The sequence below is a fragment of the Sapajus apella genome, unplaced genomic scaffold (genome assembly GCF_009761245.1).
Source record: "Sapajus apella isolate SASKATOON/1434 unplaced genomic scaffold, GSC_monkey_1.0 scaffold140, whole genome shotgun sequence".
Lineage (NCBI taxonomy): Eukaryota > Metazoa > Chordata > Mammalia > Primates > Cebidae > Sapajus > Sapajus apella.
In genome coordinates this window covers 3,013,538-3,040,452 of record NW_022437080.1, presented here as the reverse complement: position 1 = coordinate 3,040,452, position 26,915 = coordinate 3,013,538, and the positions used below count along the sequence as shown (strand labels likewise).

General features: G+C 50.4%; 1 protein-coding gene across 5 annotated transcripts in view; it reads left to right on the top strand.

Annotated features, from left to right (window-relative positions):
- MYO7B (myosin VIIB) overlaps nt 1–26,915 on the top strand; it is a 94,864-nt gene that overhangs the window by 34,474 nt on the left and 33,475 nt on the right. For all 5 annotated transcript variants that reach the window (XR_004264452.1, XR_004264451.1, XM_032263955.1 and 2 more), the window contains 12 exons: nt 316–429; nt 2,184–2,337; nt 4,792–4,868; nt 5,788–5,907; nt 6,201–6,343; nt 8,723–8,933; nt 9,673–9,808; nt 13,356–13,519; nt 14,384–14,521; nt 17,398–17,550; nt 18,154–18,252; nt 21,051–21,145. Coding sequence is in view for 3 of the 5 variants with exons in the window: in XM_032263955.1 (XP_032119846.1) it covers nt 316–429; nt 2,184–2,337; nt 4,792–4,868; nt 5,788–5,907; nt 6,201–6,343; nt 8,723–8,933; nt 9,673–9,808; nt 13,356–13,519; nt 14,384–14,521; nt 17,398–17,550; nt 18,154–18,252; nt 21,051–21,145 (1,604 nt within the window). In the remaining 2 variants the exon portion in view is untranslated. The remainder of the gene's footprint in view (nt 1–315; nt 430–2,183; nt 2,338–4,791; nt 4,869–5,787; nt 5,908–6,200; nt 6,344–8,722; nt 8,934–9,672; nt 9,809–13,355; nt 13,520–14,383; nt 14,522–17,397; nt 17,551–18,153; nt 18,253–21,050; nt 21,146–26,915) is intronic.

Below are 26,915 nucleotides of genomic sequence, written 5' to 3'. Positions count from 1 at the left end.
CTCTCGTGGGCCAGTAAGTGACTGTGAAGACAGCCCCGACTCTATGCCATCACTCCTGGCCTGGGGACTTTGGGCACATCAGTGTCAGGGCTTCAAGGAGCAGTCAAGATGCAGGGCAGAGAGGAGTTCTCAGGGCTGGGATGAGGCAGCCTTGGAGGCCTAGGACAGTCAGCAACCAAGCCAGGCTGGCCAGGGTCAGTGCCAGAGCTGCTCCTGGCTGGGAGCGGAGGCCAGGGCTGGGCTGGGCAGAGGCAGTCTGAGGTCCTGAGGCTGCAAGGGAATGCTCATGAATCTGTCTGGACACCTCCCTCCCAGGCCCCCGAGGAGCGGAACTACCATATCTTCTACTGCATGCTCATGGGGATGAGTGCTGAGGACAAGCAGCTCCTGAGCCTGGGCACGCCCTCCGAGTACCACTACCTGACCATGGTGAGCTGCCCACCCTCCGCCTCCCAGAAGCCAGTGGAAGGGAGGAAAATGCCCTGGTGCCACTCCACCCTCCATGACAGCTGCAGAGAAGCCCAATGCTGGCCGGGCAGCCCCCACTGAGGCGGGGCTGATCCCCTTCCCCCTCCTCACCAGCCTCTCTGTGCTGGGAATCATCTTCTCCACGTGCCTCCCGCTTCCCTGTCACATGTGCCCCATGCCCCAGGCTGGACCCGGGGCTTCCCCACAGACCTCATCTTCCTTTGGCCCCCACTGGATGACAGGATCCTGGTGCCCAGTGGGTCACGGGGAGTTGCCCATACACCTCCTGCTACTGATTTCACTCCAATTTTCTGTCCTTGCAGGCCCCCTAAAACACAAGCCCCAGGCCCCAGGAAAGAAGGGTCCTTGCTCTGCTCCCAGGACGGGGCAGCACCACAGCCATCATTCATTAGCTGAGACTAATGTTAGGAATCTGGGAGCAATTTAGCGGGGTCCTTCAGCTCCAGGTGTCTCCCAAGGCGTCAGCCAGGGCTGTGGTCATCACCTGGGGTGCAGTCGGCCTGCAAGTTCAGTCTCATAGCTGCCATAGGCCTCAGGCTCTTCAGCTGTTAGCCAGAGACATCAGTTCTTTGACATACGAGCCTCTCCATAGGGCAGTGTGAAACATGGCCAGTTGCTTCCTTCAGAGAGAGCAAGCAAGAGTGAAAGAAAGTGTCCCATGTCCCATAGGGAAGCCAACACTTTTTGGTGACCTAATCTTGGAAGTGACGTCCCATCACTTCTGCCACGACCTTCTTGTTAGAAGTGGCCCTCAGGGGAACTTCATCTCCGGATTTATTGACCACAGAGGGGACCCGGAGTGCTCTGCCTCTGGAATCTCTCCCATGCAACCCTCTGTCCCGGATCCACTGCCCCAAGGCCTTCACCAGCCCCTGCCTGGATTTCCTGGGTTCTCCATCACCAGTCTTGACCTCTAATCTGCCGTCCACCCTACAGCCAAAGTGCCAGGTTGCACTGCAGTACGAATCTGTCGGTGTTGAGCTTTGGATGGCACTGCGGCAGTGACTCCTGCGGCCTGCAGGGGAGAGGCCAAACTCCTTGGCATGGTTTCCAAGTCCCTCCAGGATCTGCCCCTCTCCCGACCTCCCCTTCTCAATATCCACCCCAGCCTCCCCGCAGCCCTGTCCCTGCCTCCCGCCTCATGGCCTTTCTCCCATCATCCTCTGCCTAAACTGCCCTCTGTCCTCAGAGGTGGTGGGGTCAGCTCGGTGCCTCCTCCAGGAAGCCTTTCTCCACCTCTCAATAGGCGCCCCTGTGGCCTGGGCACCTGTAACAGGCAAGTGGTCATGGGATGGTCACTGGCTCCCTGCCTGGCCCCCTGGATGTACAGCACAGGGCCTGGCCCACCGTGAGCCTTGGAAAGCGTTTCTTAAAGGAACAAACCCACAGTGTCCCCCAGAGAAAGACAAGACAGGCTCAAGCAGGGTCGAATGACAAATAGAGGACCAGAGGAGAAGTGTGACTTGGCCAAGGTCACACAGTGACCAAGTACGGGTGCTGGCTGCAAGGCCCGGTCACACTGTGGCTACTGGGCCATGATTCTGCCTCTGCAAGGGATTGTCTGTAGTTTCTGAGCACAGACCCTCCACGGTCCACCCAGGGCCGTGAAGTGCAGCGTCTCAGCCTTGCTGTCCCCAGGATGGAGGTGGTGGGGCAGGGGGTGGCCCTATTAGCTGAGGCGCCCTGTCCCGCAGGGGAACTGCACTTCCTGTGAGGGGCTCGACGACGCCAAGGACTACGCCCACATCCGCTCGGCCATGAAGATCCTCCAGTTCTCTGACTCTGAGAACTGGAACCTCAGCAAGCTGCTGGCTGCTATTCTCCACCTGGGGAATGTGGGGTTCATAGGTAATGCCAATTCCGCCCCAACCACACCCTTGGGGAGGGAACGGGAAGGGGACAGGAGCAGGAAGGCATCTCTAGGGGTTCTCACAGGAAGGGTCATGTGGTCCAAACCAGGCCTGGAAAAATATATCTAAAATATTCAGCTGTGACTTTGGAGGCCTCAAGAGGTGAAGGGGAAAATGCCAAAGCTTAAGGCCCTCCACAGGTGGAGACAATGGCCAATCACGCCCCACTTTTAGCTGGGACCCCAAAGGGCTTCCCGTTAAGGTGCAGGTAAGCCAGAGTGAACAAGTCCACCCGTGAACTTGCAAACCAGGTTGTGAGCATGGGAGGGTCTGAGGATTAAGGTGTCCTGACCTGTGAACACCCCCAGGCACCTAACAGAAGTTACTGACAGTCCTCGCTGGAAGAAAACACCGGCAAGTTAGATTGAAATGATTCCTGCAGGTAATTTTTCAAACACAACGTCCAGCATGCAGCCAGAAATAAAGAGGAACAAGGAAATAGGGTACTATGAACAAGAACCGGCAGAAATAATAAACAGAAAAAGATCCACAAAGATTTCAAAGGTTGGAATGATTAGACACAGACTAGAGAAGTTCTGCTTGCTTTGCTCAAGAAAAGAAGCAGCCAAGCTTGAAAATTTAGACAGCGAATGGGAAATTTTAAAGACATTATGATTTAAAAACGAACCACATAGAAATTCCATTCTAAAATCAAAAAAAGACGAATAACCAAAATGAAGATCCCTTAAATGGTTTAAGGGATCCTGTGCCTGTCTAGGAGAGGAAAGTGTGAGCTGAGGGAAAGTCAGGAGGAGCTGTGAATGCCGCATGGAGAGAGGAAAGCTGCGAAGTGTCAGAGAGAAGGTGGAGACAGGAGGACGCCGCAGGCAGAGGGAGCACACCTTTCACCGGAGTCCTAGAGGAAGGGAGAGAGAAAGCAGCAAAGGCAATAGCGAAGAGATCAGGGCTAGTTCTCGAACTAAGGAGAAACACCCATTCACAGAGCAGCGGGAAGGGACAGACTTGTCCATAAACTGCTCTGGAGCAATGAGGTGCCCGTATGGAAAATAAGCGTTTGGGTCACCGCCTCATGCCGCATGAGAACGTTGTGCCCGGGCGAGCTGCAGCTAGGCTGACCTGTCGTCTACCAGACAAACTGCACACCCTGGCCAGGGAAAGGTGGGTGCTAACCAGAGGTGGGCGCCAGGGCCTGGAAGAGTATCAGAAACACGGCGCTGGAAAAGTGAAGCAGGCACAAGAGAACGAAGACAGATCGACTAACGTAACATTTTTTGGTTGGTTGGTTGGTTGGTTTTTGAGACAGGGTCTCGCTCTGTCCCCCAGGCCAGAGTGCAGTGGTGCGATCTCGGCTAACTGCAACCTCTGCCTCCTGGGTTCAAGGGATTCTCCCACCTCAGTCTCCTGAGTAGCTGGGATTACTGGGGCCTGCCACTACAGCCTGGCTAATTTTCATAGTTTTAGTAGAGACGGGGTTTTACCATATTGGTCAGGCTGGTCTCGAACTCCCAAGCTCAGGTGATCCCCCCGCCTCGGCCTCCCAAAGTGTTGGGATTATAGACATGAGCTACTGCACCAGGCCCACTAATAAAACATTTAAAAGCAGGCACATTAAATGCTGTTGAGGGACTCTATGGAGGGAATAAGAAGATAAAAAGGAAGTTAGAAGTTGGGAGCGTCCTGACCTCCGGAGAGAGGGACACAGTCTCAGCAGCGAGGACCTTGGAGGCTGTGGGTGCTGCAGAGCCTGGATTCGGCCTTAGCGGTAGTTACGTGGTGCTGACTTCATTCTTTACAATGCAGCTCTGTGTTTTATGCACTTCTTTATATATTTTATCTCATACATTTTTTCAGTTTAAAAAAGTAAAGCAAAAACAAAGACACCCAAAAGTCCTGTCCCCCACCAGCCCGGCCTGTCTCAAGCTGGACGTTGGTTGAGGAGGAGGAACCAGAAGCTCAGAGGCCAGGCAGGAAGCTGTTGCAAGAGAGCTGGGCCTGGCTTTCAGCTGGAGCGCCATCAGTGCTTTGCTTCCTGTGACTGAATGCATAACGAAAGGTCGGGGTTTCTACACCCAGCAGCGTGGACTGAGGGGCCTAGTGGCTCATCTCTCCAGCACCAGCGTCTGCTGTTTCCCAAGTCAGACTTCTCCCACCAGATAAGCCCACCTTTCTTTAAACTTCCCTTTGACCCAAGGCCCTGGTCTCCTCAAGAGGAAGTGGTCTGGCACGTTCACCAACAGCAAAGGTGGGAATGACCTGCGATCATGGGGCCGTCGGCTCCCTCAAAGAGAGGACCCGGGAGAGGCCATGGCTCCCGCTGGGGCAGCTATCCTGCTGAGCGGATCTGGGTCTGCCGTAGACCCGGGCCTATCGGAGCCTAGCTCCCTTCGCTCCAGGCTGCCTTCCCACCCAGGATTCCTGCTTCTCTCTCTAGCTTCGGTCTTCGAGAACCTGGACTCCTCAGACTTGATGGAGACGCCCGCCTTTCCCACTGTGATGAAGTTACTGGAGGTACGGCTGCTGCGTCTGCATCTTCCATGCTGGTGGGGGCCCAGAGGCCTGGGCTGACAGACCCCTAACACCTGATTCTCATAACCCTACCCAGGCCCCTGCCCTTCTCCCAGGCTCTAGGCTCACCCCCTGCCCTCTATACTGTGGGTGCCTGAGGGTGGGCGCAGGGTGGGGCAGTGCCAAACAGAGCAGCGGTGTGGCCAGTTTGGCTTTAATGAAAGCCACAGGGCTTCTCCGGGGCCTCCGCTATTCTGGGAAAGCGGGATGTGGCAGCGAGTCCATGGCCCATCCCATTAGGCTTCCAGGTTGTTCCCCAAGCCAAAGGCGGCCTCTGCATAACAGAAGGGCAGCAGGCATGGGGTGAGGGGATACCTCTGCAATGGGCACATGGCCGCACCCCACATCACTCCCATTGACAGTTCTGATGGAAAATTAATAGAATCAGGAGCAATAAATAAATATATAAAGCAAGCAATCACGTTAGGTACATTTTGCTGTTAACATTCTTCTTTTGGTTTGAGGGTACTCAGAAACTGGGTTTTGCAGGCTTCAGTGGAGGCCCAGCCCAGCACACTCCCTTGCTCCTGTAGACTCTCAGCCTTCAGGCGGGACTGATTTCAGCCAGGACATGCCTGAGGTCTGTCCTCAGAGCCCTCCCTCACCCTGGTTTCCCAAAGCCCACCTTGGGGCGCCAGCCCCTTTCTCAGCCCCCAGGAGATCCACTAAGGACTCAGCCCACCAAGCTGGAGAATCCTTCCCTGACAGCTCCCAGGGCCTTTTGCCCTGACCTCGGGCACCAACCACCCTCAGGTGGGCATAGGTGCTTGGTCACAAGAGGGGACAAGACTTGGCAGAGGCAGGTCAGAGTGCTGGGCCAGGCCCTGCGCAAGTGCGACGCAGCCCCCACCTGCCTCCCCAGGTGCAGCACCAGGAGCTCCGGGACTGTCTGATCAAGCACACCATCCTTATCAGAGGGGAATTTGTCACCAGGCCCCTGAACGTCGCCCAGGCTGCTGACCGGAGGGACGCCTTTGTCAAGGTACAGAGCTGAGACAGCAGGGCTCACCTGGCCATCTATTGACCATGGCCCTGCTCCTTGCTGTGCTGCTGGAGGGCAGGACAGAGCAGAAGGTCCTGGGCAGGTCCCTTCTCTGCCAGTCACCTGCCTAGTGACCATGGGCTCCTCAGCTTCTTGGGCCCTGGTTTCTTGGCTGTGAAGGAGGGATAACATCCTCAGTAGGTCTAAGACATTCAGCCTCTCCAGGTGAACTTGGAGGTGACCTCTTCCTGAGCCTCCAAGCCGAGGATTCTCCCACCCCTGTGTCTCTCCAGGGCATCTACGGGCACCTCTTCCTGTGGATTGTCAAGAAGATCAATGCTGCCATCTTCACTCCACCACCCCAGGACCCCAAAAATGTGTGGAGGGCCATCGGCCTCCTGGACATATTTGGCTTTGAAAATTTCAAGAACAATAGGTATGAAGATCTAAGATCGCAGCCCCACTGCTTCCAGAAAATGGAAGATAAGCAGCTCCTCTCAAAGGGAGCAAGCTGGAAGGGAGCCAGCACCCTGCACCGGGCCTGGCGAGTCCCAGCAGGTCCGCGTGCTCTGCGTGGGGTGGTGCTGTGCCCTGCCATCTAGAGACAGCCGTAAAACTAAAAGCTGTCCCTGAGAACCAGGCTGACAGCCCGGCATTTGTCACCCCTCTTGAGCCACCTGCTCTCCTCATGAGCCAGACTGGATTATCACACGAGGCCAGGGTTGAAATGGAAATCAGTAACATGGATTTAGCTGCATCTGGCTGGTTTATCATCTTAGGTAGCAGGGGAAGCTAAGAAACATTTGTGGGCCACCCCTGACTTTTTAGTTTGTGGGGTAAGGCAAGGCAGGACTCCTCTGACCTTGTGTCCCAGATTCCTGTCCTGGCATCCCAGACTGGAAGCAGGAGAGCTGTAACCAGAAGGCAGGTCAGAAAATAGCTACCAGGTGTGACTGTGATGCAGCCTGGGGCGTCAGATAGACAAAGGTGGTGAGGAGACCAGGCGGGCGGTACAGCCAGGCCAGGCCAGGCCAGATGATGCTCAGGGGCACTATCACCAGCAGGAGGAGTCCCATGAAGACTGGGACAAGCAGGCTGACAACACTGGCTTTTTTAAAGGGCTTGGTGGGACAGAGATTGGGCCGCTGGCTCCAGGAAGCAGAGGCCTCTGGGCCCTGTCTGAGGAACCAGGAGGCTAGCCTGACCTTGCATGCCCCTGCTGGTGGCCTGTCTCCAAGTGAGGTCTGATCTGGGAGTGATTCAGAAGGCCCTCCTTGGACAGCCAGGACTGTCAAGCCACAAGCCATTCCACATGCAAGCACGCTGGGATCTCAGCCCCCCAAGGCCAGCCAGGGGTGCAGGGCAGGGGCCTGCTCACTGAGGTCAGGTGGGAGAGTCAGGGCTGGCAAAACTTAGCCCAGTGCACTCTCTAAGGCGTAGAGAGCTCAAGTGTGACTTGGATCATTGGCGTCTGACCCTGAGAGGGACAGGTGAGCTCACCACACACCTTTGGGCACTTTGGAGGAAGATGAGGGCTCAATTCTGGAGCATTGGGCCAGGTATATAGGGGCCCCTCCCAGAAGGAGGCCAGCTGAAGTGAAGCCACCAGCTGGGTTTATGCCAGGGCTGCAGCCTGAGGGCTGGGACCGTGTCCCTCCCCAGCACAGCTTCTGCAAGTGTCAGTGAGCAGCTTCAGGCAGCACACCTGCTCCCTGCCTCCTGGATCGACAGACATTGGACAAGCAGTCTCAGACATGGGGAGGTCTTGCCTAAGTGGGCAACCCATCCTGACGCAAGGCTGCCTAAGACAGACCCAAAGATGAGCAGAACAAACCAAGACATGAGGAAAGGGGGGACTCGGATGCCCGGAGGCTCGGGGGCAGCAAAGAACCGGTGCATTCAGAGCGCTTTGGGAAGTCCAAAGTGGGAGGAGAGGCCCCAGGTGAGGCTGGAGAGGCGGGCAGGGCTTCCTACTGGGGCCACTGTCTGGCCCCTGAAAAGAGCAGGAAGCCCAGAGGACTTGGAGCAGGGTCCAGAGTGCACATCTGAAAGTGCCCTCTAGGGGCTGCATGGAGAATGACCTGCCAGACAAGGCTGGAGCGGGTGGAGCCATTAGGAGGCCATCAGGTGTGCGGCAGGTGAGCAGTGAAGGCCTGGGCAAGGTGGCAGCAGTGGGAATGGAAAGAAGTAAACAGGTCAGGTACGGTATTGAAGGTAGCATGGGCCAGACTTTGGCAACTGATGAGAATTGGGGAGGACAGGCAGAGAGATGTTAAGCAGGACTCCTCGGTTTCTGACTTGAGCCGGGGGTGGTGGGTGGAGGGGGCATTTCCGAAGCAGAGAACGCAGGGGGAAGCTCAGGTTGGAGATCTGATCTGGGAACGGTGGCAGTAGGGCATATGCCTGGTTGATGCCGGGGAGGTCCGGCAGTTAATGCTGGGTCTTTGGAAGCTCATCTCAATACCAAGGCTCAGGGGTGGGGCTGCTGCTGTGCACTCAGACCACAAGAATGTTTCTGTGTCAGGCAGGCAGGCCTAGCAGAGGACCCTGGAGGGGGCGAGGACTTGATGATATGCTGAGCCTCCTCGTTTCTCTTTGTCTTTGTGCCATGGGTGGAGAAGGTGACGGTGGTGGAGGGTCTCTGGAGAAAGGGTGTGCCGGAATGAGTGTGCATCTGTGTGTACAGGAGCTGTGCATCTGCGGGCAGACTGTATGCAGCTGTGTGCAGATGGCTGTGATCCTATGGCTCCAGCCTGCTACAGTGGGGACCCAGCTGGCCCCGCTCCACCCCTGGGCTGTGACCTTGCCTCCACAGCTTCGAGCAACTCTGCATCAACTTCGCCAATGAGCACCTGCAGCAGTTCTTTGTGCAGCACGTGTTCACCATGGAGCAGGAGGAGTACCACTCGGAGAACATCTCCTGGGACTATATCCACTACACCGACAATCGGCCCATCCTGGACCTGCTGGCCCTCAAGCCCATGGGCATCATCTGCCTCCTGGACGAAGAAAGCCGCTTCCCAAAGGTGTGTGTTCGGACCCACCGACCTTCTGGTGGAGTCCCTGTGACAGGTCTCCTCTTTGAGGCTGGAAAACTCCATTGGGGGGGGGGCTCTTGTTCTGAGAGTCACTGAAACCTCTGCCAGGAATAAGCAGAAGACCCCCGGCCTAACCAGACAGACCCTCCTCTCTCTCCAAGGCCCATTTCTCTGACTGCTGGGGTCCAATAATTAAGAGGGTGTAGCAGAAGAGCTGGTGGTGGTGTCACCCCTGTAATCCCAGCACTTTGGGAGACCAAGGTGGATGGATCATGAGGTCAGGAGTTCAAGATCAGCCTGACCAACATGGTGAAACCCTGCCTCTATTAAAAATACAAAAATTACCCCGGCGTGGTGGTGTGCGTCTGAAATCCCAGCTACTCAGTAGGCTGAGGCAGGAGAATCGCTTGAACCAGGGAGGCAGAGGTTGCGGTGAGCCAAGATTGGCCACTGTACTCCAGCCTGCGTGGCAGAGCAAGACTCCATCTCAAAAAAAAAAAGAAGAGCTGGTGGTGGTGGAGGGCAGCAGACCCAGCCTCTGCTCCCAGCTCAGCCCTCGCTCCCTGCAACAGGTCACTGATCCCTGGGCATTAGCCTCCTGTCCACACAGAGGCCCTCCATCATTCTGAGCCCAGATTTCTTTGCCTCCATGAGGAAGCCCCTGAGGCTGACCTCCCCCTTGTTGAACTCTGGGACCTCAGCCCACAGGGTGTCTGGGTTCTTCCAGGGGACAGATCTCACCATGCTGCAAAAACTGAACAGTGTCCACACCAACAACAAGGCCTTCTTACAACCCAAGAACGTCCACGATGCCAGATTTGGCATTGCCCATTTTGCTGGCGACGTGTACTACCAGGCAGAAGGTGGGTGCAGCTCCTCTCACATCTGCAAAGGGTTCCAGAAGGTGGGTGCAGCTCCTTCCACATCTGCAAAGGGTTCCAGGGAGAGCAGGGAAAGAGGCTCAGAGGATGAGGCTATTCTGCAGCTCTAGCACTGGGACAGAGAGATGAGTCGTGTGGCTTCTACCGGAGAGAGAAAATGGAATGGGCCAGGAATGTTTTGTTTTGGTAATAACTCCATTGAGATGTAATTCACATACCATGTTATTCACCTATTTTAAGCGTACAACTTGACAGTAGTGTATTCAGAGTATATTAATGATTGCCACCATTTTAGAACTTTTTCACCACCCCCAAAGAAACCCCTCATTAGCAGTCACTCCCATTTCCCCCCAACCCTGGTCAACAACTACTTTCTGTCTCTATGGATTTGCCTATTCTGAATTTTTACATAAATGGAGCCATACAATACGTGGTCTTCTGTGGCTGGTTTCTGTCACTTAGCATCATGTTTTCAAGGTTCATTTATGTTGTAGCACATGTCCGTGCTTCAGGTCTTTTTATTGCAAAAAACTTTCCATTATCTAGAATGTTTGTTTGTCTCATCATCAGTTGATGGACATTTGGATTTTTTCCACTTTTTGCCTAGTATGAATAATACTGCTATGAACACCCATGTGCAAGTGTTTGTGTGGGCATATGTTTTCATTTCTCCTGGGTATCTACCTAACAGCAGAATTGCTGTGTTGTATGGTAACTCTATCTCTACGTTTAACTGTTTGAGGAATCACCACACTGTTTTCCACAGCGGCTGTACCATTTTACATTCCCATCAGCAATGTATGAGGGCTCCAGTTCCGCCGTAGCTCGTCTGTCTTTTTCATCATAGCTACCCTAGTGGGTTTGACGTCTCAGTGTGATTTGCATCTGCATTCCCCGATGGCTAATGATGATGATCACCTTTTCGTGTGCTTCCTGGACATTTGCACGTCTTTTGGGGGAATGTCTATTTAAACACTCTGCCCGTGTTTTCACTGGGTTGTCTTTTTATTGTTGAGTTGTAAGAGTTCTTTATATATTCTGGATACAAGTACCGAATATGTGATTCGTAAATTATTTTCTCACCCTGTGGACTGTCTTTTCACCTGCTTGATGGTGTCCTTTGAGGCCCAAAAAGCTTTCATTTTTAAGAAGTCCAACGTACTTATTTTCCTTTCTTTGCTTGCGTCACATTTAAGAGTCCAGGGTCAAATACAAGGTCATGAAGATTTATCCCTATGTTTTCTTCTAAGAATATTTTTGTGTTAGCTTTTACATTAGGTCTTTCACCCATTTAATTTTGGGATATGTTTAGAGAGGGTATGGTTTTGATTGAAGAAGTGAAGGCCTGGATTTTTAGCACACCTATGGGTGTGCTGAGAAAAATGAGAAGGGCAGCCATGTGCTGCTGTGGTCAGGAAAGCGGGGCGGCCAGACGGTCACTCTCTGCACCGGGTGTGGAGAAATGAGGGACAGGAATCTAGGGATGATTCTTGTGAGCAGAGGATGGTCATTTACTCAGAGCAGGCGAGGCATTGGGAGGCCAGGCAGAAAGGGAAAGGTGCCGTGGCTCCTTCACAGTTCCTGCCAGATCCTGGCTTAGGGCTCTTGGAAAATGGAGAGGCCAGAGCCAATTGGACCTGCAGGTCCTTCAAAGAAGATACTGAGCCCATCCTCCAACCTCCATGGGGCAATTCAGGGCTGAGTTTGTTTTTGAAATGATAGGAAACTTACATAACGCTAAGATTAAGGTAGATTCTTTCTAGATTTTCTGGTTGTGAGATTCTAGCAATATTAATTAAAGCTAAGCCTTCTTTTTATTTTGGATGCCCTGCTATGCTGATGACCTTGGCTCCACTTACTCTGCCTGTTGAGAGACTGAACCCAGGAGTGTCTCGACCCTCCCCACCCCGAAAACATCCAAGGAGCTCCCTGACCCTTGTGGGGCGCTCTGCCTGAGCCTCAGGGACTCAGGGTGTCACTGAGTGTCTACCCCCGGCCCAGCACCCAGTGCAGCCCCCCTGGTGCTGCTCCTCTCACAGACACCTGCAGGAAGAGGTGGGAAACAGGCTCCCTTCCCTCTCCCATCCTTGACTCTGCCCCCCCAGATCCACCGCAGGCTGTGCAGGTGTGCACAGAGCATACCTGTAAAAGCTGGGGAGACTTAAAGGGAGCAAAGTGGAAGAAGAAGGTCAGGGTTGTGCCCTTGAGAGTTGGTCCTTAGAGACCAAGCAGTGCAGCGCTGGCCTCACGGAGCCTGGCTTTGAGGAGTAGCTGGTCTTCAGTGCCTTCTCAGTGTGGTTCTTTCCCTACTGCAGGGCTAAGCCATTGCTACCCATGGCTGGATGGGAGACATGGAATCTTCTCACCCCCTGGAGCCACGCCTGTGTTAGTCACTAGGGCAGCAGTAACAAACACCACAGACTGGGTGGCTTAAACAACAGAAATTATTGTCTGAGTTCTAGAAGCTGGAAGTCCAGGACAAGGTGTTGGCAGGAAGGATTGTCTGAGTTCCAGAGGCTGGAAGTCCAGGACAAAGTGTTGGCAGGAAGGATTGTCAGAGTTCTGGAGGCTGGATGTCCAGGACGAGGTGTTGGCAGGAATGATTGTCTCAGAGTTCTAGAAGCTGGAAGTCCAGGACAAGGTGTTGGCAGGAATGATTGTCAGAGTTCTAGAGGCTGGAAGTCCAGGACAAGGTGTTCGCAGGAATGATTGTCAGAGTTCTAGAGGCTGGAAGTCCAGGACAAGGTGTTGGCAGGAAGGATTGTCAGAGTTCTGGAGGCTGGACGTCCAGGACAAGGTGTTGGCAGGAAGGATTGTCAGAGTTCTGGAGGCTGGACGTCCAGGACAAAGTGTTGGCAGGAAGGATTGTCAGAGTTCTGGAGGCTGGAAGTCCAGGACAAGGTGTTGGCAGATTTGAGCCCTTCTGAGGCGTCTCTCCTTTGTATGCAGATGGCCGACTTCTCCCTTTGTCCTCACATGGCCTTCCTTCCCTCTGTGTGTCTGTCCTTGTCTCCCCTTCTTATAATGATGCTAATCACACTGGATTAGGCTTATCCTAACGACCTCATTTTACTTTAATCCCCTCTTTAAAGGCCCTGTGTCCGCACACAGTCATGTTCTGATGTATAGGATGTTAGGACACCAAAATATGAATTTAGGGGACACAATTTAGCCCATGACACTGCCCATCTCCTATTTCTGGGGAGGGCTTTCAGCTTTCAGCCTGAAGGAGCCTTAACTCTGGCAGGACCTGCCCAGAGGCAGAAGGATGGTGGCAGCTCAGATGAGGGGGTTGGAGTGGGAATGGGAAGTTGGGGGGTCCAGACTTTAGGTGGGAGAAGGGACTTCTTTGTGTGGGTAGATGGTGGTTGCCATGCCTGGGTAGAGGGGTGGAGAGCATGGCCTTAGTGGAGCTGTAGTGGGAGGGCTCCTCCAGGCATCTGGTGTTCCCCCACACTGCCCTCTTCTTCCCCAAGGGTGGGCAGTGATGGCTGAGCTGGGATGCTGGGTGGGCCCTGGGTCCCCACAGGCTTCCTGGAGAAGAACAGAGACGTACTGAGCACAGATATCCTCACCTTGGTGTACTCCTCCAAAAACAAGTTTCTGAAGGAAATATTCAACCTGGAGTTAGCAGAGACCAGGCTGGGCCATGGGACCATCCGCCAGGCAAAGGCAGGAAACCATCTCTTCAAGGTGGGCTCCCAGGCACCCTCCTGGGTCTCTCACCCCAGACAGACATGTACAGGAAAGACCATTTTACTCACTTCTGGGTCCCAGCATGCAGTAAGCACTTGTTAAACCTGCAATGGATGGATGGATGGATGGATGGTGGGTAAGTGGATGGATGGATGGGTGAGTGGATGTGTAAATGAATAGGTGAATGGGTGGGTGGGTGGATAGATGGGTGAGTGGGTAGATGGGTGGTGGGTGGGTGGATGGATGGGTGGATGGATGGGTGGATAGTGGATGGGTGAATGAGTGGGTGGATGGTGGGGTGGATGGGTGAGTGGGTGGATGGATAGATGGATGGGTGGGTGGCTATGTGGATGGGTGAGTGGATAGATGGATGGGTGGGTTGATGGGTAAATGGATGGGTGAATGGGTGGGTGGGCAGATAGATGGGCGAGTGGATAGATGGGTGGGTGGGAGGGTAGATGGATGAGTGAACGGATGGATGAGTGGTGGGTGGGTGGATGGGTGGGTGAGTGGATGGGTGGGTGAGTGGATGGGTGTGTAAGTGAATGGGTGAATGGGTGGGTGGGTGGTTGGGTGGATGGGTGAGTGGGTGGATGGATAGGTGGGTAGCTATGTGGATGGGTGAGTGGATGGCTGGGTGGGTGGATGGGTGTGTGGGTGTGTGGATGGCTGGGTGGATGGATGGGTATGTGGGTGTGTGGCTGGCTGGGTGGATGGATGGATGGATGGGTGGGTTCTTGGATAGGTGGATGCCCCACCCCACCTGCAGGACCATGGCAGCTGCCCTTGTTGGGCTACAGGGGCAGCTGTCCCAGGACATGGCTCCTGAGGCCCACTTGTGCTCTGTGCTTCTATCCACAGTCTGCAGACTCATCCAAGCGGCCCTCCACCTTAGCAGGCCAGTTCAAACAGTCTCTGGACCAGCTGATGAAAATTCTGACCAACTGCCAGCCTTACTTCATCCGCTGCATCAAACCCAATGAGTATAAGAAGCCACTGGTAATGACAGGAGGCTGGGGCACAGCAAAGGAGGGAGGATGATGAGGCTGATGGCCTCTAGGGTTGCGGTCACTCCTTCTACCCGGGCCTGGCTACTGTTAGGGCTGTTACTGCCCCTACCTTACAGATAAGTACACTGTTGTAAGGCGGCCAGTCTAGGTCGTGTGAAGGTCAGTGACCTGCAGGGCTTTGGATTGCCCAGACCTCAGTTCCCTTAGCCCTGCCACACATCTTCTGTGTGTGCTTGGCCTGGCTCTTCGCTGCTGTGAGCCTCAGTTTTCTCTTCTGTAAAGCCAGACTTGCTCCTGCCTGCAGGAATGCACTGAGGGTTGGACATGAGGTTTGCAGCGCATGTCCCATGTGTAAACCACACTCAACAAAGGCAGCAACCAGTAATAGGACTCCAGAAGTTGACACCACTCCTTTCCCCAAGCCCTGCAGAGAGCAAGCTTTACCTGATATGAGATGGTGAGGGGGTGAGAGCCCACTCGCCACCCCAAGGGAGTACCTGCTCCAAGGGCTGGGGAGTCCCACCCAGAGGCTGCAAATGCGGGGATTCCTCAAACTAGGAGACATCAGCTGAAACAGATATAAAATCGTTCAAGAAACAATTCATAAGGGAATAATTACATGAAATTAAATACCTTTTTGGAAAAAAATAAAACTATGTGAAATTGAGTTTGATCTGGGTGCAGTAGCTCACTCCTGTAACCCCAGCACTTTGGGAGGCTGAGGCAGGAGGATTGCTTGAAGCCAGCCTGGGCAACATAGCAAGACCCTATCTCTGCAAAAAAATTAAAAGTACAAAATTTAGCTAGGCATGGTAGTGTGTGCCTGTACTCTCAGCTACTCAAGATGCTGAGGGAGAAGGATCACTTGAGCCCAGGAGGTCGAGGCTGCAGTGAGCTATGATCATATCACTGCACTCCAGCCTAGGTGACAGAGCAAGACCCTGTCTCTAAAAAAATAAAATGAGGTTTGTCTTATGAAATCTAGGTTGTATCTTCCTTGTAGGCACAATAGGCAGTTGTGAGATTACCTATCTTGTTCCTTAGCTGCTGGAAGAAGTAGCTGTACCTCCAGAAACCCTTGGCTCATACCCACCCTGCCTACCTTGGGAGCTGCAGAACAGGCAGGCAGGACTGAGGCTGCAGCTCAGGGTTGAGAGTGCCTCTAGCTGGGACATCTCTCATCGGTGGCAGCTGCCCTGCTGTGTGGTGTGTAGGGGAAGCCCAGACAGGCTCAGGGTTCAAACCCAGGCTCAGCCCCTGAGAAGCGCGACCCTACACCTCAGGCACCTCATCTTAAGTTGGAGCCAATCTCCCCCACCCTCAGGTAGGACTGTTGCAAAGATTCAGTAAGAAAAGCCAGGTCCATAGGAAATCATCAGTGAAGTGCAGCTAAACACTTACCTGAGGCTAAGCGCAGTGTGGCCCCGACCCCACCATCAATTGGCACTGTGGGCCCACAGGTGGGGTAACAGTGCCCAGAGGTGGGCTTGCCCGATCAGAGGGCATTTCCCAGGGTCCCTCAGAGACTCCTGGCTTGTAGGTGGAGGGGGGCTCTCTAGAATCCAAGCCATAGCAGAGACTTGGGACCCCTGCTGAAGCCTGACACCCCAGGGAAGGACATCATGCCATTTCTCTGCAGGCTACACTCACCTCTGAGCAAAAGATGGCTCAGCTCCCTGGGGCCATGGGCCCCTCCAGGTCTCACTCTGACCTCCATCTCCAGGGAGTGAGAAACTAAGTTGATGAGAACATTTTCTGCCTCGAAGTAGATTTATTGTTTTATTTCGCTAGTGTGGGGGAGGCACCATGAAGCTGGAAGTGCCTCTGGGGCTGCCTTCCACCCTGACCTATGCAGGCAAGGGGCGCTTAAAAAACATTTTAAACTGGGCTAGGCACGGCAGCTCAGGCCTGTAATCCCAGCACTTTGGGAGGGCAAGGCAGGTGGATCATTTGAGTGCAGGAGTTCAGGACCAGCTTAGCTAACATGGTGAAACTCCGTCTCTAACTAAAAATATAAAAATTAGCCGGGCAGGGTGGCACACGACTGTAATCCCAGCTACCCGGGAGGCTGAGGCAGGAGAATCGCTTGAACCTGGCAGGTGAAGGTTGCAGTGAGCCGAGATCGCACCACAGCACTCCAGGCCTGGGTGACAGAGCAAGACTCTGTCTCAAAAAAAATAAAATTTAATTTTAAAAAAAAAGAAACATTTTAACCTGGGCATGTGCAGAGGATATTTACATTCACAGTGCTTCAGGCAGTTGAGAGCGATAGGAGCGCTGTGTTTCTGCGGGCGCCGCAGTTTCCACGCTATGGACTTCCATCTCTTTGACAACACTTTTAGGGTTTTTCAGCTACTTGCACTACTGTCTTCAAAATGTAGCCTTGGCTGGGCGCGGTGGCTCACACCTGCAATCCCAGCACTTTGGGAGGCCAGTGGGGGGCAGATCACGAGGTCAAGGAGATCAAGACCATCCTGGCCAACACAGCGAAACTCCGTCTCTACTAAAAGTGCAAAAACTTAGCCGGGCGCGGTGGCACGCACCTACTCGGGAGGCTGAGGCAGGAGAATCACATGAGCTCGGGAGGTGGAGGGTGCAGTGAGCCAAGATTGCGCCACTGCACTCCAGCCTGGGCGGCAGAGCCAGACTCCATCTCAAAGGAAAAAAAGGTCGCCTTACTGAGTCGCATTTGTTTAGTTCTTCCGTCTGTGGAGGACAGTGGGGGCGGGCGGGGAGAGGGAGTGGACACGCGGACCCTGGCTGTGTGCCTGTGCCCAGTGGTGGGGTGCCGGGAAGAGGGGTACCTGGAGAGAAGTGCCGGGAAAGGGGGGCTTCGCTGCGTCAGCGCCCGGCGTCCACCCACAGCTGTTCGACCGGGAGCTGTGCCTGCGGCAGCTGCGATACTCAGGCATGATGGAGACCGTGCGCATCCGCAAGTCGGGCTTCCCCATCCGCTACACGTTCCAGGAGTTCTCACAGAGGTTCGGGGTGCTGCTGCCCGGGGCCGTGCGGATGCAGGTCAGCGCTGTCGGGGACGGCCACTTCGTCCATCCACGCCCTTCCCCTTAGTCTCGGGCACCTCCAGCCCCCAGTACCAAGGGGCCCTCCTGCTGCCCTCCCCAGCCCCAACCTTGGGATGAACCCAGTCCTTCCTCCCTCTGTCCTCCTCCCGCCCTGCCCTCTCCCTCTCCCAGTGCCACAGAAGTGAGGGGGCTTTCCCTGGGGTCTGGGTGAGCTGGTGGCCGCAGCGCTTCCTTCTGGAACATGTCTGTAGTTGTGCAGCAGACGTGTTCTCTCCTGCCCTGTCAGGGAGCCGAGGTGTGGCCAGAAAGCTACTGGGTCCCAAGGTTCTTCTTGTCCTGCCTGGAACCCTCAACCACCCTAAGGCTGGATCTGGCCTGGGCTGAGCATCCCATAGCACATGGAGGCCCCAGACCCTGAGTTCCCCTCTCACCCCACCCCGGATTCGAGGTTCCCATTGTGTCTGTGGGGGTGGGGGGTCACAGCCCCTGATGGGGTGATGGGGGCACTCGTGGGAGAAGGAGGGAGACACCCACTCCCAGAGAGCCTGCTGAGGGGTCCTGCCCCACCTCCACTGACACCCCCTTTTGGTCTTGGCAGCTCAGAGACAAGTTCTGCCAGATGACCCTGGGCATCACTGACATGTGGCTACAGACCGACAAAGACTGGAAAGTGGGGAAGACCAAGATTTTCCTGAAGGTGAGACCCCGAGGAACCCACGGCCAGGCCTCCTGCTCCATGCGGGCTGGTCAGCTCTTGCACCAGGCCTGTGGTCCATGGTCCATGCACCCTGAGCCGATGCTACTGGGCAGCAGCTCAGAGCGTAGTGCCCGCCCTCAGGGCATTCCTGGTTGTAGAAAGTCATACTAGGGTACAATGAGGTGGTGGTGGGAGGACTAGGGAGGGCCAGTCCAGCCTGGGCAAGCCCAGGAGCTTCTCAGAGGGGCACCTAGGGCAAGGCCTGAGGGTGCAGAGGAGGCACCTTCCAGCCACGGGGCAGAACCTGGGAGCTCAGGGCGGTCTGCCAGTATCCTGGGACCTGGCCTCCATCATTCTGGGAGCCATAGCCTGCCGGCTATGAAGCTGGGGAGGCCCAGCCTCTCCGGAGCCCGGAGGGTTGCTGCTTTAGTGGAAGGGTGCGGTGTGTCAACTCCCCACAAAGTGACTCGTCCTTAGGGGGGATTGGGTGAGCATCACCAGCACCACCTGCCTCCCCCGAAATGCACAGGGAACTAAAGTCACACAGAGGAAGCCTCGGGGTCCTCCAGAAGTGCCATTTGGGTCAGAGCCACTGGGGAGGGAACCTCTCTGTCCCATAGCCTCATAAGCCTTGGTGGGACAGCACAGTGAGAGGGAAGATGAAGAGCTAGGAGTAGAACCGGGTGACACCTTGCCTGCTCACCCAAGCCCCCAACTCATCCCTGCTGCCCCTTCCTCTTCCCTCATAGTGCCTGCCCACCTGCCCTCAAGTGTCCTCAGGGGACCTCCTGGCCCCAGCCCTCCAGTCGGCCTGTCTGTCCATCTGGCTCTGCAGTAGTCAGGCAGTGCTGGGGCTCAGAGGCTAAGATGGGCAAGAAGAAGCAGAGTAGCTTCCAATTTAGTTGAGGAAGCAAGGCCAGCAGAGGGACCATCTCAGGGCACTGTGGGTTAGTCATAAATGGCTCTTATGATTTTGAGGTATGTTCCTTCAATACCTAGTTTATTGAGAGTTGTTAACATAAAGGGATGTTGAATTTTATTGAAGGCCTTTTCTGCGTCTATGGGGATAATCATGTGGTTTTTGTCTTTGGTTCTGTTTATGTGATGAATTATGTTTATTGATTTGTGTATGTTGAACCAGCCTTGCATCCTGGGGATGAAGCCAACTTGATCGTGCTGTATAAGTTTTTGATGTGCTGCTGTATTCAGTTTGCCAGTATTTTATTGGGAATTTTTGCATCGACATTCATCGGGAATATTGGCCTGAAGTTTTCTTGTTTTGTTGTGTCTCTGCCAGGTGTTGGTCAGGATGATGCTGGCCTCATAGAATGAGTCAGGGAGGAGTCCCTCCTTTTCAATTGTTTGGAATAGTTTCGAAAGAAAGGGTATGAGCTCCTCTTTGTACTTCTGGTAGAATTCAGCTGTAAATCCATCTGGTCCTGGGCTTTTTTTGGTTGGTGAGCTGTTTATTATTACCTCAATTTCAGAACTTGTTATTGGTCTTTTCAGGGATTCAACTTCTTCCTGGCTCAGTCTTGGTGGGGGTGTATGTGTCCAGGAATTTATCCACTTCTTCTAGATTTTCTAGTTTATTTGCGTAGAGGTGTTTGTAGTATTCTCTGATGGTAGTTTGTATTTCTGTGAGGTCGGTAGTGATAGCCCCTTTATCATTTTTTATTGTGTCTGTTGGATTCTTCTGTCTTTTCTTCTTTTTTAGTCTAGCTAGTGGTCTATCTATTTCATTGATTTTTTCAGAAAACCAGTCCCTGGATTCAACGACTTTTTGAAGAGTTTTTCGTATCTGTGCTTCCAGTTCTGCTCTGATCTTGGTTATTTCTTGTCTTCTGCTCGTTTTGAAGTTTGTTTGCTCTTGGTTCTTAGTTATTTTAGTTGTGATGTCAGGGTGTCGATTTCAGATCTTTCAAGCTTTCTGATATGGGCATTTAGTGCTATAGCTTTCCCTCTTAACACTGCATTAGCTGTGTCCCAGAGATTCCGGTACGTTGTCTCTTTATTCTAATTGGTTTCAAAGAACTTCCTGATTTCATTATTTACCCAGGAGTCATTCAGGAGCAGGTTGTTCAATTTCCATGTAGTTGTGTGGTTTTGAGTGAGTTTCTTAATCTTGAGATCTAATTTGATGGCACTGTGGTCTGAGAGACTGCTTGTTATGATTTCAGTTCTTTTGCATTTACTGAGGAGTGTTTTACTTAGAATTATGTGATCAATTTTAGAGTAAGCACCATGTGGACCAAGAAGAATGTATACTCTGTTGTTTTGGGGTGGAGAGTTCTGTAGATATCTCTCAGGTCCACTTGATCCAGAGCTGAGTTCAAGTCCTATATATCTTTGGTAATTTTCTGTCTCGATAATCTGTCTGATACTGACAGTGGGATATTAAAGTCCCCCACCATTATTGAGGGAAACATTTTCATATTGAAACAAGCATGAGGCTCTTATACAGTTGAATGCAAATGTCACATAATTTTGGGAAATAAAACACAATTTCAGGAAAATTTTGTGACCCCTCTTGAATTCTTCAGAGCAGAAATGAAGGATGCCAGATTGAATTGGCAAGAAGAAAGAGCTAACGTAAGAAGTTCTTGGATTGGGCTGGGAGGTATAGTTGCAGCTCCTGTGTCTGAGCCACATCAAGGTCACTTTGAGGGTCCCCTTCTCTGGCCTGCCCTCCTGGGAGAAGTCTGAGAGATGCTACCTTCTGGAGACAGAGCCCTAGCCCCAGGCAGGGGCTGTGGAGTGAGGGTGGGCAGCCCGGTGACAGTGTCTCTCCCTTCCAGGATCATCAGGACACTCTGCTGGAGGTACAGAGAAGCCAGATGCTGGACAGAGCAGCACTCAGCATCCAGAGAGTCCTGCGAGGCTACAGATACAGGTGCTACCCCCCCCCACCCCACCCAGCCCACTCCTGCCCACAGTGTCCCCACGCACGCCTGCAGCCCACAACCAGGATCACATGTTCCTACTGGGCCCTCCCAGGGGTTACTGAGATCTTCCAGTGTCTTCCAGTTAGGGACATTGCAGCCCGTATTAGCCAGAGAATTTGGATACATTATCGGAATGTTTGGAAAAAACAAAAAGCACTTCGTATGCAAGAGACGGGAGCCAAATGAAGGGTCAGCCCTGCTCTCAACCAGGATTTGACATTCCACTTTGATTAGGTCAAAGCATATGGGTTTGGGTTGTGAGGCAGTTTGCTTTTAGAGGGAAAAAAAAACCCTGGCTTTGCCTCGATTCCCTGGCCAGTAAGCGGATACCGCTTGAGTTGCAATCCAGGATCGGTGGATCAGCAGCGCTGCTCCCTAGCCCCACCCTCATCTGGGTTCCTGAGCCACCATAAAAAGGGCTGGAAACCCAGGCTTGAGAAAGTGGGAGAAGACAGCCAGCCCCGGGAATAGGGAATGAGGCCACAGAGAGCAGGGCAGGGGGCGGGGAGCTGGGGCCCAGAGCTGGAGAGGCAGCTCTGCTGCTGGGAAGCCGGAGGCCCGTTCGGGGCCAGGCCCTGTGCTGCCGACCTCAGGACAGCAGGTCACATCTGACTGAGCAGGCCCACGTGGTCAGAGGCCAGGCAGGCTGGCCACCCTGACTCCCGACATCTTAAATTAAACTTTTTGTTTTTGGATTATTGTAGATTTCCATGTAATCGCAAGGAACAATACAGAAAGATCACCGTATACTCTTCACCCGTTTCCCCCAGTAGAAACATCTTACCCCCAGGACTCCTTCTGGGGCCTCGTTTAGTCTCGCCCCCTTCCTCACACTCGCCCCCAGACCTGCTTAACCCCGGCAACCTCCGATCTGTTCTCCATTTCTAGAATGTTGCCATTGCACAAATGTTATATACATGAAATTATATAACATGCAGCCTGGGGTGGGCTTTTTTCACTCAGCATGTTTCTCTGGAGATTCATCCAGGTTATCGCTTGCATCTATAATATGTATATGTTTATATGTATATATACATACACACACACACATCTCTAACATGTTTAAAAAGATACAAAAATGTTATATACAGCCAACCAGGGTGGAGTGCAGTGGCACAATCTTGGCTCACTGCAACCTCTGCCTTCCGGGCTCAAGCTACCCTCCCACTTCAGCCTCCAATGTAGCTGGATGTAGAGGTGCCCACCACAACACCTGGCTAATTTTTGTATTTTTTTGTAGAGGCAGGGTTTCATCATGTTACCCAGGCTGGCCTCAAACTCCTGCCCATTTTGAATTAATTTTTGTATAGATCATGACACTTAGGTCAAGGTTCTTTTAAATTTTTTTTCCTATGGATACATATTGCTCCAATATTATTCACAAAAATATCTATCCTTCCATCAATGAATTGCTTTTACATCTTTAACAAAACTTAGTGGTGTGGGTCTATTTCTAGGTTCTCTCTCCCGTTCCTTTGACCACTGAATGTATCTCTCCACAGTGCTACAGCATCCTGTTTATTGTAGTTATATAATAAGTCTTAAAGCTATGTCAACTAATTCTTCCTACTTTGCTTCTTCAAACATGTTTTAGTTATTCTAGTTCCTTTGCATTTCCATGTACATATAAAAATAATCTTGTATATATCCACAAAAAAAAAAAAAGAGAAACCTTGCTGGGATTTTTGATAGTAATAGGCTTTATAGCAATTTGAGAATGAACATCTCTATGAAACCCGTCTTCCAATCCGTGAACATGATACGTAGCTCTCTTTATTTAGATCTTATTTGATTTCATGCAATCATGTTTTGTAGTTTTTAGCACGCAAACCCTATACATGTTTTATTAGATTTACATGTATTTTTTAGCCATTATAAATGGTACTATATTTTTCATTTTGACATTGGTATATTCATTGCTAGCAAATAGAAATATGTTGAATTTTTGTGTGTTGACTTCATTTCCTGCAGGCCTGCTGAACTGACTTTTTATAAATTCCTTAGAATTTTCTGTGTAGATCATCCTGTCATCTGCAAATAGGGACAACTTTCTTTCCTTCCTTCCTTCCTTCCTTCCTTCCTTCCTTCCTTCCTTCCTTCTTTTCTTTCTTTTCTTTCTTTCTTTTCTTTCTTTCCTTTCTTTCTTTCTTTTCTTTCTTTTCTTTCTTTTCTTTCTTTTCTTTCTTTTCTTTCTTTCTTTCTTTCTTTCTTTCTTTCTCCCTGTGCCTTTTAGTTCCTTTTCTTGTCTATTGCAGTGGCCAGAACATCCAGTATTATTAGTGGTGAGAGCAGATATCTTTGCTTTGTCCTTTATCTTAGGGGGAAAGCACTCAGACTTTAACCATTAAACATACTGTTAGCTGTAGGTTTTTCATAGATGCCCTTTCTCAAGTCGAGAAAGCGTCCCATATTCCTAGTTTTCTGGGAGGTTTTTATCATGAACAAGTGTTGAATATAGAATTTTTTTCTGCATCAGTTGATAATGATATCAGATTTTTTTTTCTTTAGCTTTTTAATGCATGGTTTACATTTACTGATTTTTAACTATCGAATCAGCTTTGCATTCCTGGAGGATACTCCACTTGGTCATAGCATATAATTCTTTTTTATGTTGCTGAATGCTGTTTGTTAATGTTTCATTAAGGATTTTTACAACTATATTCACTAAGCCTGAGAATTTTTTTTCTTTTGTCTTTTCTGGTTTTGGTATCAGAGTAACACTGGCTGCATAAAATGAATTAGGAAGTGTTTCTTCCTTTCTGTTTTCTGGAACAAATTGTGTAGAATTGGTGTAAATTTTTCTTTAAGTATTTGGCAGAAATCTCCGGTGAAAACATCTGGGCCTGGGAATTGTTTTTATAGGGAGTTTTTAAATTATAAAATCAGCTTATTTGATAGTTACAGGAATGATTCAAATTATCTATTTCATATTGAGTGAGTTGTGGTAATTTGTGCTTTCTGAGGAATTGACCCATGTTATCTAAGCTGTCAAATGTATGCGTGTCAATTTGTTCATAGTATTACCTTATTTTCTTCTTGATATGTGCAGACTTTATAGTGATATCTCTTGTTTCGTTCCTGATATTGGCCATTTATATCTTCCCCATTTTTTATTTATCAGTCTTGCTAAAGATTTGTCAATTTCCTTGTCCTGGCCGGGCACAGTGGCTCACACCTATAATCCCAGCACTTTGGAGGGCAAGGCGGGCAGATCACTTGAGGTCAGGAGTTTGACACCAGCCTAACCAACATGGTGAAACCCTGTCTCCGTTAAAAATACAAAGATTAGCCAGGTGTGGTGGCAGGCACCTGTAATTCCAGCTACTTGGGATGCTGAGGCAGGAGAATCGCTTGAACCTGGGAGGCAGAGATTGTGGTGACCTGAGATTGCCTATTGCACTCCAGCCTGGACAACAAGAGTGAGAGTCTATCTCAAAAAAAATAATAAGAATTTTTGTCCTCTTCAAAGAACCAGTCTTTGGTTTCATTACTTCTTTTCTAATTTTTTATTTTTAACTTCCTTAATTTCTGCTCTTTCATTATTTCTGTCCTTCCAACTTTGGGTGTATTTTCCCCTTCTTCTTCTAGATTCCTGAGCAGGAGATTAGATTATTAATTCAAGGTTTTTCCTCTTGTCTAATGTGGAGTGATATAAATCTCTCAGCACTGCTTTAGCTGTGTTTCACAAATGTTTACATGTTATACTTTCATTTAGTTCACTCAATTTCATTCACTTGCATTCAGGAAAAAATTTTTAATTTTCCTTGAAATTTCCTCTGTAAAAATTTACAAATATGTTGTTTAGTTTTCAAGTGTTTAGAGATTTTCCTGTTATCATTTTGTCATTGACTTCTAGTTTGATTTCACTATGGTAAGAAACACACTCTGTAGGAATTGAGTTCTATTAAATATGTTGAAGTTTCCTTTATGGCCCAAGATACATCCTCTCTTGGTATATATTCTAAGGCACTTGGAAAGAACATAAATTTTGCTGTTATTTGGTGGCGTGCTCTGAAAAATGTCAGTTAGATCTTGTTGTCAATAGCGGTGTTGAAGTCTACATTATTGCTGATTTTCTGTCTATGTGTTTTACCAATTGTTGAGAGAGTCTCTAGTTATAATTGTGGATTTCCCTTTTCCATTTAAGTTTTATCATTTTTGCTTCACGTATTTTGCAGCTTTGTTTGGTGAATACACAGTTAGGATTGCTATGTCTTTGTGGATGTGCTTTTTATTATCATGTAATATCCTCTGTCTCTGGTTATTTCCTTTGCTCTGAGGTCTATTTTATCTGCTATTAATATAGCCACTCCTGTTTTGATTACTATTTACATGATCTATATTTTTCATTGTTTTGCTTTCAGCCTACCTATATATGTTAAGTGAGTTTCTCATAGACGCTATGTAATTGGGTCATGTTTTTCAATCCATTCTGCCAGTCTCTGTCTTGTCATTAGCATACACTAAATTCTCCCTTAACATCGTCAATAGATTGTTGGAAACTATGGCTTTCTAAGAATATAAAGCAGGTACTCAAATATCATTTTTCCCTTCAATGTGGTTTCATTATACTGTTGATGAGAAAACAGTTGGTTTCTTTCCATATCATTTCACTCAAAGCCTCAGTTTCCGAGAAGATATCAATAACATTAAGTGAGGACTTACTGTATTTAGGCCTTTTACATATAATGTAATTATTCATGTTACAGCTCTAGTCTTCCATTTTATTTTTTGTTTTCTATTTTTTCCTCTCTCCTTTATATTTTAATGTTTTCTTTTTTCTGCCTTTCTATGGCTTATTTAAAAATTTTTAAGAATTCCATTTTGATTTATCTGCAATGTGTTAAAATACATATCTTTTTTATAGCTTTCTAAAGTGGTTGTGTTAGGTGTCACATTATAAACATACACACAGAGAGAAAGGATCTACTGGTGTCATCATTTTACCACTTCCAGTGAAGTATAGAAATTTTACCTCCTTTTATGTCCATTTACCTTCTTTCATATGTAATATAATTTTATTAAATATCTTCTCTATATACATTTAGAATAACATCAGAAAGTGTTGGCCAGGCACAATAGCTCATACCTGTAATCCCAGCATTTTGAGAGCTTGGGCAAGAGGATCACTTGAGGCCAGGAGTTCAAAACTAGCCTGGTCAACATACTGAGACCTCGTCTCTACAAAAGAAAAATAAAGAAATATCTGAGCATGGTGGTGCATGCCTGTAGTCCCAGCTATTTGGGAGGCTGAGGTAGGAGGATCTTTGAGGCCAGGAGTTCAAAGTTATGGTGAGCACTGATGACGCCACTGCACTTCAGCCTGGATGACAGAGTGAGACCTTGTCTCCAAAAAAGAAAACAAAGAAAGGAAGAAAAACCCAACAAAACTTTCTTTTCTCATCTATAAGAAGCAACTCCTGGCTGGACGAGGTGGCTCATGACTGTAATCCTAGCGCTGTGGGAGACTGAGGCAGGTGGATTACTTTAGCCCAGGAGTTTGAGAACAGCCTGAGCCACATGACAAAATCTCATCTTTACTAAAAATACAAAAAGTTAGCCAGGCTTGGTGGTGTGTGCCTGTAGTCCCAGCTACTCAGGAGGCTGAGGTGGAAGGATTACTTGAGCCTGGGAGGTGAAGGTTGCCATGAGCTGAGATCACACCACTGCACTCCAGCCTGGGCAGCAGAGTGAGACCTTGTCTCAAAACAAAACAAA